The 12,179-nt window shown below is 40.6% G+C and overlaps 1 protein-coding gene across 5 annotated transcripts in view; it reads left to right on the top strand.

Annotated features, from left to right (window-relative positions):
- prmt9 (protein arginine methyltransferase 9) overlaps positions 1-12,179 on the top strand; it is a 78,342-nt gene that overhangs the window by 37,726 nt on the left and 28,437 nt on the right. For 4 of the 5 annotated variants that reach the window (XM_059645218.1, XM_048528430.2, XM_048528420.2 and 1 more), the window contains 2 exons: positions 4,935-5,102; positions 7,012-7,114. In XM_059645218.1, the coding sequence (XP_059501201.1) occupies positions 4,935-5,102; positions 7,012-7,114 (271 nt within the window). The remainder of the gene's footprint in view (positions 1-4,934; positions 5,103-7,011; positions 7,115-12,179) is intronic. The other variant, XM_048528438.2, reaches the window with a different exon arrangement.

The raw sequence follows: 12,179 nt of genomic DNA, 5'->3' as shown, positions 1-12,179 counted from the left end.
CCTGAAGTCAGCAGAGCACATGAATAGGTTAGGTAAGAAGGCATATTGGACACTTGCTTTAGTTAAGCAAGGGAATTATATAATTAGGGCCCTGGCCTGCCTACTATTGGTCTCTTGCAATGGCACTCCAACCTGCCTTGTGTATAGGAGATTTTTGTGTCACATGCAGAGTGAAAGAGGAATGCCTGATCCATCTCTGCCCTGAAAGTACCTATCTGGTGGCTGCTCTTATTGGCTCATCTCTGTATCCCTGAGGAGAAGGGGCCTCTGGAAGGAGATCAGAATGCCTCATTTCATTTTTGCTTAGGCTGTCTAAGGGCATCCTTTCAGGGTATAGGAGGATCAGGCGTTCCTCTTTCACTCTGCAGGTGACGCAAAATCTCCTGTAAACAAAGCAGAGAAGAGTGCCACTGAGTCCATGACCATGGCAATAAAATGAAGGCCCTCAAGCAAATGTGTTATGTAAAGCTGGTTTTCATGGTGGATGCCAACCAATCCATGGAAGAGGCCATGCACCTAACTGACAGAACTATGGCAGAAGTCAAGATGTCAGTGGACTCCTCAATCTTCTGTGCGTGTATTTATCTCTGCAATCTCCATCAGATTTTCTCTTACCTGTCTCTGCATCTCCAGAGGGTGAGACTGTAGGCCAGTCATTATTCTGGGGTACTCGGAGTGAGCCTGAAACCTGATAGTTCTTCCACCTTGATGATCTCCGGCTGACACGCTCCTTCAGTTGATAGGCTGATTCTGTGAGGTGACACCAGTCTGTGTGTCCCCCTTTCTGTGTGTAAACCCTTCAAACCAGCATGAGTGTAACTATGGGTGGAGGATAAAGGAGAGAGGCAGATGTCGTATTCTTGGTCTTGATCAGAGGTAGAATCATCAGGTTTCACTGGCCCTTTTTTGTCTGTGGTGACAAACTGCAGAGGAGAAGAGCAAGAAAGATATTCGGAGATGCTGAATCTACCTGTATCTGGTAAAGGTGGGAAATGACCTTAGCAATCAGCTGATAAATCCATACTCAGTCACTAAACAAGGAAAATTGTTGGGGAAACCTGAGGACCAAGTGCAGTGAAGAAAAGATCAGTTGAGAGATTCAAGACTGATATGGAAACTGGTTTGAGGACCAGCTATAAGAAGGTGGCGGCTGCACAAAATCAAAAGCTGCAGCAGGACCTTAAGCCATTTCAGCAAATAATGATAAGTTGTTAATGGGATGGTGAATATCAGCAGGAACCTAAGTCAGAGTCAGTAAAATCAAAACTGAGCTTGATCTAGGAGAACACAGATTATTGAATCATAATCAAAAATGAGAAATCAAACTTATTTTTATTGTCTTCGGAACCTTGGTGAGAGATTACCTATACAGCACAGATTGGATATTTAAATTTTAACTTTCTGCCCTGTAGTTTCTTACTGCATAGACTTGAACACCCATAAGGGGAGTCTTTAATTCGTGTCTTCGAGTAAATTACTTGAGAGAATGCATTGTGCAGTTGTCTCTGGATCTGAATTTTTTAAGGCATATTTTTTTCACTCTTTGGCCACGGACATGTCTGGCTGGCAGCATTTATTGCCCAAGGCTGACTGCCTTTGAGAAGGTGGTGGTGAGCTGTCTTGAAGCACTGCAGTCCAAATGCTGTAGATTGACCCACAATGCCTTTAGGTTGGGAATTCCAGGGTTTTGACCCAGCAGCAGTGAAGGAACAGTGATATGTTTCCAAGTCAGGATGGTAAGCAGCTTGGAAAGTACCTTGCACGTGGTGCTGTTCACATGTATCTGTTGCCCTTGTCATGGATGTGGATTTGGCAGGTACTGTCCAAGGATGTTTGATGAATTTCTGCATTACATCTGGCAGATAGTACATATTGCTGCTACTGAGTGTTGGTGGTGGATAGAGTAGACTCTTGTGAATGTGATGCCAGTCAAGCAGGTTACTTTGTCCTAGATAGTGTCAAGCTTCTTGAGTGTTATTGGATCTGTACTCATCAAGACAAGTGAGAAATATTCTATCACGCTCCTGACTTGTGCCTTGTAGAATTTGGACAGGCTTTGAGGAGTGAGGCAGAGTGTTACTCTTTGCAGTGTTCCTTGCCTCTAACCACAGTAGCCACTGTGTTTATGTGGCGAGTCCAGTTGAGTTTCTGGTCAAAGGTAACTCCTCAAGATGTTGATAGTGGCAGATTCAGTGACAAGAACATCATTGAATGTCAAACAATAGTGGTTATATTGTCTCTTATTGGAGATGGTCATTGCCTATTGTTGGAGCAGCCCCTGGTCAGAGGTGACGCATGTGGTCACTGTTTACATAAATGTGGCTGTAGTAACGGAATTAGCTTGCCTGATCCAGCGTTAAAGTGAGGCCACAAGTTAACACAGTGATAGCTTCGAGAAGGTGGTATCCTAAGGTAACAGGGTCTACTTTGAGCAAGGTATCTTACAAATTAATGTACAGGAAGTTCTGTAAAGACAACAGCTGCAAATGTCTGTAAGAGACCGTTCAATAAGAGATGTGTGAGAACAGAAAGCCTGAGGTTTATGGGAGAGAAAGAAACTTCTCACAATTCATTAACTAAAGAATAGTTTACATATAACTAACTTTATATTAGAGCTTATATTATGAATCTTATAGCAATTAGTATGATCTAATCTCCAGAGATTAGGGCAATGGGAAATATAAGATCAATAACAGAATTTGATGGTGATGGCCATGAATATAATGAATAACAGAATTGTAGCAGTTTTTAGGGATAAGCAAGTCTGGGAAATGTCTAATGGAGAGTATAATTAATGAGATACATTGTAAGATCCCAAAGCTTGACGATATGATGTCTAGATCTCAAGGTCATGGGGAACCTAGGACTGTCCATAGGGGTGTCTGGTACTGATCAGTTGTTTCACAGATTATAGGGGTATGTAATTATTTTAACACACAATTTAGAAAAATGCTGTACCCTGCTGGGGAAATCAAAGCATCATTGATTTTGATGTGAGCTCTATTTATGAGGGCTGCTGAGCTGCACGTGAAAGCCAGATTTGAAGCAGTCTCTGACCTTTCCTGCACATGTGGTAAAGAGCTTGAATAAAGATCACTTGTACTTCTGAACACAGAACTCGAGACTGCTCTTTGGCAACTCTCCCCAACACTTGGCATGAATGTTACTTGCCATTTGTCAGCTGCTTCAGTATCCAAGGAGTTACAAATGCTGACCATTGTGCAGTCGGTGAATGTTCCCACTTCTGACTTCATGATGGAGAGAATGTCATTGATGAAGCAGCTGAAGATGGTTTACTGTAGACAATACCTTGAGGAAGCCCTGCATAGATGCCCTGGAGCTGAGATGACTGATTTCCAGCAATCTCAACCATTTCCTCCGTGCCGGGTATAACTTCTCCCTAGCAGAGAGTTTGCCCCCTGATTCCCAATGATTACAGATTTACTCAGACTCCTTGATATCAGATGTGACCTTGATGTCAAGGGCTGGCACACTCACCTCACCTTTCTGAGTACAGAAGATAACTGGGCAATTTCCACATTGTCATATAGATGCCAGTGTGATGGAAGAGCTTGGCTAGGCGCACATCATTAATACTATTGCAGGAAAGTTGTCAGTGCCATTGCAGTAGCCATTACCTCCAGCAGTTTCTTAATATCATGAGGGAATTGAATTGGCTGCAAATTGATATCTGTAATTAGATTTTTTTAGATTAGATTCCCTCCAGTGTGGAAACAGGCTCTTTGGCCCAACAAGTCCACACTGCCCCTTGCAGCATCCCACCCAGACCCATCCTCCCACAACCCACATACCCCTGAACACTACGGGCAATGTAGCTTGGCCGATCCACCTAGCCTGAACATCTTTGGACTGTGGGAGGAAACCAGAGCACCCGGAGGAAACCCAAGCAGACACAGGGAGAATGTGCAAACTCCACACAGACAGTTACCTGAGGCTGGAATCGAACCCGGGTCCCCTGGTGCTGTGAGGCTGCAGTGCTAACAACTGAGCCACCGTGCTGCCCTAAATGCTGGGGATCACTAATGGATGCTGAGATGGATCATGTACTTGACATTTCTGGCTGAATATTACTACAACTACTTCAGCCGCCTTTTGCACCGATGTGGTTGGCTCTTCCATCATTGAGGATGGGTATATTTGTGGACCCTCCTCCATTGAGCTGTTTAATGGTCTAGCACTGTTCATCACTGGATATGGCAGGACTGTAGAGCTTAGATGTGACCTGCTTGTTTGGGATTGCTCAGCTTTGTCTTTAACTTGCTGCTTATACTGGTTAGCATGCAAGTAGTCCTGTTTGTTAGCTTCGCCAGCCTGACACCTCATTTTTAATATGCTTTGTGCTGCTCTTGGCGTATCCTCCTGCACTCTCCATTGAACCAGGCTTGATTTCCTGGCTTAATGGTAACGATTGAGTGGAGGATATGCCGAACCATGAGGTTGCATCTTGTGCTGGAGTACAGTTCTACTTCCAAGTGCAAGAGATGTTTACTGGCTATGTAAGTTAATGCCTCATTCTCGTATTAAGCATCAGTTCAAGACTGGTAAGGTCATAAAAGTGTTAAGATAAACCAAAATGGGGGATGTAATCAGTTGAGAATATTAATGGTAAAAATGTGGAAGGGATTGAAAAAAGAAATGAGTTCAGAACCAAGACATTCACGGAAACAAGATATTGCATACAAAATGCAATCTGTGTCTTCGTAGCCACACAAAATAATTTATGGGCTATTAATTGGTTTCAAGGTTTATACTGAAGTTGAAGCAATATATGAAAGAACAAAATGTGTTAAATTTTACAGTTTCAGGTGATATATGAAAGGTAATAAATAAAATTGGAAAATTGTTTGCCATGTTTTTGCTTCATTTCCTTAAAATGTTATTTTTATGATTTATTTTTTTCTTCTACCATATAGTATGTTTGCAAGAAAAGCTGGAGCTTCTCATGTGTATGCTTGTGAGTTGTCCAAGACTATGTATGAACTTGCCTGTGAAGTGGTAGCTTCCAACCAAATGGCAGGACAAATTAAGATTCTGCACGTGAAATCATTAGACATGGAAGTACCTAAAGATCTTCCCAGTAGGTATGTTCCATTACAACCCAGCAAATATATTTATGTGCTTTATGCTTCAACTTTATTAAATAGTTTGTAAAAGTTGAATTTAGCAAAGAATTTTTATTCAAAGAAAAAGTTTTTCGTGATTGGGAAGCACTTGGATGCACTAATATGAAATTGTACAAAGATGTTTTTAAAGTGATACTCAAGTGACTGCTGAACATGCACATGGACAGCAGTGAATTGAGGGGAATGTAGGTTAGGTTATTTTATTTTTGGATTGGAATTATTCCATGGCACAACACCGTGGGCCGAAGGGCCTGTACTGTGCTGTACTTTTCTATGTTCTATGTAAAGTCGCCGCCAGTGAGCATAGGCGGTCTCTTCCAGAAACCAGCATGTATTACCGAAGCTTGTGGGCAGGCCAGATGCTATGGGGTCCTTCTGCCACCGGTAACATACTGGCATGAGTAAAGTAAAAGCCTTATTAGTCATTAATCAGCTATTTTAAAGGCTTGTTGGCCCAAGCAGGCAGGAAGACTGTATGCTAGGATTTTTCTGCTCTTCCAGACCCTGCCTTAAAACCTGCATTGTGGGGAATGCAAAATCCAACTTTACTGATTTGAATCTTATAGGGGTCTAAATGATGTGGACTAAGGCAAGATTTCTGACAGAATCAGATGAGAAGTCGGGTGAGGTCCAGCGAAACGTTGGAAGCACACTGCTCCTTTTTTTTAATGCTTTTCGCAACTGGTCTGGCAAGTTTTTTACTGGGCAGCGGCAAGTTGCTGACAATGATTAAAGCTTGTTAAATGCTTTGACTGCCAGCTCACTTCATAGTTGTTCAGTTTTATGTCTTACCAAATTCACCAAACAAATTAGATGTGAAGAAATCGCGACATGAATACCAGAGTGGTACCTTCTGAATTCAGCTTGCTGCTTTCTCCAAAGGATCCCCATGTTGGACACCAGACAACATTATCTCAAGGCATGCTACATGGCCACCAGCCACATGCATTCTACTTGCTCAAATATTGGCATCTGGCATGTGCCAGTTTCTAAGAACTCTCATGGCACATCCCTTACCCACTGATAGGACACAGTGATGCCATTCTCTGTACTGCTGCCGCAAAGGCACTTTGTTTTCAGGGCATTCAGCCCACAGACTGGATTAAGCTGCATTTCCGGGATGTTTGCTTACTGTCTTAGCACACACTCACTCACTCACTCTGAGGCTACCTGGACACTCTCCATATTCCTGCCTTACCTTACCTTGCCTTCTGTTTTTGTGCTTCACCCATTAGCCAGAGATACCAGGCTTATATTACTTATTTCTTGCCTTGTCATTTACAGCTGATATGAAGGTAGTTTGTCATGGTTGTCAGAAGGCCTCCAAGTCAAGAAGTTAGACTTTTCTTGGGGGCCTTGGTACAGTCAGATAGAGGCAGCCTGTAATACCAGTCCAGGTGCTAGAATCAGGATACTGTCCGTATTTTTTTAAAATTCACTTACGGGATGTGGGCCTCACTGACTGGGCTAACATTTATTGCCCACATCCAGTTTCTTTTGAGAAGATTGTGGTGAACTGTCCACCATACCATTGGAAGGGAGTTTCAGGATTTTGACCTACTCAGCTTGGAGCCATTGGCAACAGCTGAATGGATTTGCAACACAGCAGTGATGCAGAGTACATCAGTTTAGTAATTAAAATTGCCACACACACTTGGTAGAGTATTAATCTAATTATTACGTTAAAATATATTTGAGCAACTTTAGGCTGAAGTTTCTGCTTTCAATTACTTTAGTGAGAAAATAGACTACATTAAAATGTGTCAGTATCACTCATTAATGTATTCAATAAAATTAGAAAAGGCAGGAATTTTGGCTCCCATAATTTGTAGTTTTGTGTCAAAGTTTTCCTTTTTTATTCCCTTAGGGTGTCGCTTGTTGTCACAGAGACTGTAGATGCTGGGCTGTTTGGCGAAGGAATTGTGGAAAGCTTAATTCATGCGTGGCAACATCTTCTTCTTCCACCAAAGGTGTGTGCTTTAAACACTTGTGACTGAACATTTGAACAATGGAAATGTATAGATACTGTAATTCTATATTCAGCCCAGAAGTTTGATACTTGTCGCAACCTATTTCTAAAATGGATATGTTTTAATGGTGTTACATTTGGAATGTAATCATAATCGCTCATTTGTATGTGTCATAGATCTTTTCTGACTAAATAAATTTTATACATTTTCAATGTTGAGTACCAGTCAGAATCACCTGGATTAATTCTCTAGTTTGCCCAGAGTTTATTAGAAGTCTATGTACGGTATACTGGCCTTTTCTAGTGGTGATTGGAAACAAACATTTGCATATTTTTACATGCTACAATGATGTGCTACAGACTTAAGTATTAAGATGTTTAGCAATTAGCAGAGTATCATTGTCAAAGTAACAGTACAACTGGGAGCCTTGCACTTGATGACTTTTCTAATGATTTTCTTAAACTTCCTATAATTCAAAATGTAGCAATTTTATACCAAAGTTTGGAGATTTATACTATGAATAATTTGCATTTGTGTAACACCATTGCATCAGTGTTTTATTTAAATAATAAATTACTTGAAATGTAAATATGACATAATTTGCAAAAAAAAGTTAGCCATAAACAACAAATAAAGTGAATGGTACTCTTATCTGTTTTTAATGCTAGTTGGGAAACCAAAATTTCTTTAGGACGCAAAGAGAAACTCCTGTTCTCAGAATACCATCACATGACCTATTCCATCCATCTGAATTTAACAATTTTGTTAGATCATTGCAAAAATTACCATTAGGGAAGCTGAAGTTAATACAGGTAGGGAATGTGTGAGAGGAAGTCAACACCTGGAGGAGTATGTGACAGGAGTGCTCCAAGGCATGCAGTTTGAATGAGACTGAATAGTGACATTATGGGAAAGCCGAGGATTGATTGGCTGGTAAGTAACTGCTCTTAGAATAAATTAGCTGGAAAGCAAAGATTAATTTTTTTTTCCCAAATTTTATTTGAAGTAATAAAGGTCAATTCTTTTACTACATTGTATTAGTCTAATAAATGGTGATCATGAGGAGAAGCTGTAATATACTCAGCAATTAATTCATTCAAACACATTAAGGATGGCAAGGTAGATGATGTGTTGTGATCGCAGAATTTGGTAAATTATTGAAGCCAGTATGATCTTGGACAAACACATCTGCAGTAGGGGGCTGAGCTATATATCCTGCAACATATCAGGGAATGGAAAGTTAACTGGACACTTCATTCAGGAGGTCATTACATTTTTTTACGATAGGACCTTCCGATGAGACCAGTTGTCAGGGGCAGGAGGGTGTGATGGCATGTAAGGTTGATAAAGGGAACTAGAACGTAGGAATGCAAGAGCTTTATCCTTTGCAGATTTGAAGTTCTTTCACCTTCTTTGGATGAGAATGGGGTGAATGTGCTAACTGAGTGAGGCACTGTAATGGAGGAACCTTTTCAAGTGGGAGATTAAACCAGAATGTAGCAATAGTAGGAGATAGTGTAGTACGCTTCATTATAGCTGCGAGTGAGGGTCTAGATAGTTGTGTTGCTTGGCCACTAGCAGCGTTTGAGATTTCTGCTCCAGGGTGGGAAGAATTTGCAGTGTGATGAAGTAGGTCTAATTGGTGTGGCCCATGTAATGTATTGACAAGACAGGTCAAATAGGAAAGAAGTTTTGAGGGAGTATGAGTAGTTGGAGGCTAAATTAGAAAGTAGAATCTCAAAGGGATGACCTCTAATTGCTGCCTGAGCCAGGTGCAAATTGGCGTAAAGTAAATAAGATCAGAGAGATGAATATGTGGCTCAAAAATTGATGTGAAAGAAATAGATTTCAGCTAAAGTGTCATGAAGAAGGTGGGAGCTGTACCATTGAGACAACCTCTGCAGAAACATGCTAGGACCAGCTTTTTGATATTTACATGCAATGCACTGCTTTAAATCTCACACGTGCTTACAAACAATTTATCTGCACAGATGCTGTTAGACCTGCTGAGTTTCTCCAGCAATTTCTATTTTTGTTTCTGGAAAGAGTAAGTCTGGAAAATTTATTATTAATATCAAAGAAATGGCGGAGGCTTTGAGCAGGTGTTTTGTATACATTTCGTGGTAGAAGATTTAGCAAACTTTCCAAAGATAATTGAAAATTGAGACACGATATGGAATGATAAACTTAAACTTAAACACCTAATGATTAGGTTCAATAATTTTCCTAAGATAAGGGTCCAAGAAGGGATTACCTCCATCCTAAGATCTTAGTTGATGGCACTGTTATTAGATGCATTGGTTAGGATCTACCAAAATTCTTTAGATTCTGAAAAGGTCCCAACAAACTGGAAAACAGCAAAGGTAAACCCTTAATTTAAGGAAAAAGCAGAAAACAATAGGCCAGTTACCCTAATATCTGCCGTAGAGGAGAAGCTAAAATTCATTATTAAGGAGGTTATGGCAGGATATTGAGAAAATCATCCATGAAATCTTATACTGTTGAAAGGGAATTAGTGTTGAAATAATCTTAGTTTTTTGACAAAGTAATATACGTGGATAGAAGAGAAATGAAAGCTACGGCTCTTGGATTGCCGACAAGCATTTGTTAAGGTGTCTCATCAAAGGTAGTTACACAACAAAAGATTGTATGGAATTGGTAACATGATAAACAAGGGTAAAGAATTGATTAGCTAACAGGAAACCAGAATAAGGATAAATGGGACCTCTTTAGATTGGCAAGTTGTCGTGTAAAGTGCCTTATGATCAGTGCTGGGTCACAGCTATTTATAGTTTATATCAGTGATTTGGATGATGGGAGCAGCTATTAGGTGTGATAACTAAGTTTGCAGATGTTGCAAAAATGGGTGGGAAGCCAAATGTTGAGACGAACATAGATGATCTGCAGTGGAATATAGACAGTCTAAGTGAGTGGACAAAAACTTGGTATTAAGAATATAATGTAGGCAAATGTGAGGTTATGTACTTTGGCAGGAATGACAGAGGAGCTGAAAATTATTTAAATGGTGAAAGTATATAGAAAGCTATAGAACAGAGGAATTTGGGAGTCCTCATCCATAAATCACAAAAAACAAGCATCCGAAATCAGTGGATAATAGGGAAGACAAATGGAATGTTGGATTTTATTTCAAAGGCAATTTTTTTTCTTTTAAAGTTGACCAAGAAGATGGGCAAAGGCATAATAATAAACATTGTCAAGATTGACTTTAGCAAGGCCTTTATCAAAATTTTGCATGGGAGACTGGTTAGGAAGCTTAGATCAATGGGATCCAGGGACAGCTAGCCAATTGGATACAAAATTGTCTTGACAGTAGGAGACAGGGTGGTAGCAGAGGGTTATTGTTCAGATTGGAAGTCTGTGACTAGAGGTTGTTTGTCATTTAGATAAACAGTTTGGATGAAAATATAGCAAGTATGGTTAATAAATTTGCAGATGGCATGAGCATTGGTGGTACAGTGGACAGTGAAGCTGGTTATCTGGTAGTACGACAAGATCTTGATTAATTGGTCCAGTGGGCTGAGGAATAGCAGGTGGGATTTATTTCAGATAAATACAAGGTGTTGCCTTTTGGTAAGACAAACCAAGGCAGGACTTGCACAGATAATGGTTGGGTCCCAGGGCGTGTTGTCAAACAGAGACACCTATGGGTGAAGGTACATAGTTCCTTGAAAGTGGCATGAAGATAGGGTGATAAAGAATATGTTTGGCATGCTTGCCTTCATTGATCACAGCGTTGAGTACGGGAGTTGGGATGTCATGTAACAGCTTTACGAGACATTGATAAGGCTGTATTTGGAGTACTGCATGCAGTTCTGGTCACCCTGCTATAGGAAGGATGACATTAAATTGGAGACAGCACAGAAAAGATTTACAGGGATGTTACCAAGGCGGGGAACTTTGAGGTATAAGGGGAGGCTGGACAGGCTTGGATTTTTTTGCCCCACAGAACATTGGAGGCTAAGGGGTTTACCTTATAAAGGTTTATAAAATCATGAGGGTCATAGATAAGGTGAATAAACCAAGGTCATTTTCTTATGGTAAGAGAGTCCAAAGCTTGAGGAAATAGGTTTAAGGTGAGAGGGGAAAGATTTAAAAGGGACTTGAGTGTCAAAGTTTTTCTGCATATATGAATGAGCTGCCAGAGGAAGTGGTACAGCCAAGTATAAATACAACATTTAAAATTTATTAAGACAGGTACACTGAGAGGAAAGATTGAGGGATATGGGCCAAATGCAGGCAAATGTGACTTCTGTTGAGGCTGGGTCATGATATATACTCAGGGTTGAGAGACATTTTTAATCAATAAGTGAATCAAAGGTTAAAGGGAAAAGCAGGAAAGTGGAGTTGAAGATTAGTCATGAAAGCAGACTCGATGGGCTGAACGGCCTAATTTTACTTCTACATCTTATGGTTGTATTTGATCAGGCAGATGAACAAATATCCAGTAAACATATCTCTGAAAATATTGTCATGCCAAATTTTACAAATGTTGCCCAGATTTTATTCTGGTCAAACAAGCATTATTCCACCATAGTGGAGACTTGCACATGGGGACCATGCGGAGTTCGATGATTGTGCACTGCAAAGGATTTGCCTTGGAAACTTAACTTACTGCTTGGACAATTCCATTGCCTGGAACCTACCTAAATTCTCCATTTAAAATTAGATACATTGGATGGTTACAGTGAGCTTTGAAGTGACGTAGTGGCTCAAAAGTTAAACTATGTAACGCATGGTGTACTACCTAAGTAACTGTTAAACTGACCCCATATTTACCTCACAAATGCTCCAACTACACCTAGCTTGGATGTCCTGAACTCCCTCTCCAGACCCTGACATGACACCTGCCTCATCTCCTCTCCTCCCCACCACTCCACACCCTCCCACCAGACCCAACCTGACATTCCCCAGACCTGACCTGATTCACATCCATTGGCCCTGACCCATCTTAATCTCCCCTGCTGCTGCATCAGACATAATTACCCCCACCTTCTGCAACATCACACTTACATTATGTAATTATGGTTTAACGACTTAAATTTTA

Source organism: Stegostoma tigrinum, chromosome 1 (genome assembly GCF_030684315.1).
Source record: "Stegostoma tigrinum isolate sSteTig4 chromosome 1, sSteTig4.hap1, whole genome shotgun sequence".
NCBI classification, from domain to species: Eukaryota; Metazoa; Chordata; class Chondrichthyes; order Orectolobiformes; family Stegostomatidae; genus Stegostoma; species Stegostoma tigrinum.
Note: the sequence above shows the minus strand (reverse complement) of the source record. Positions and strands in the feature narration are given on the sequence as shown.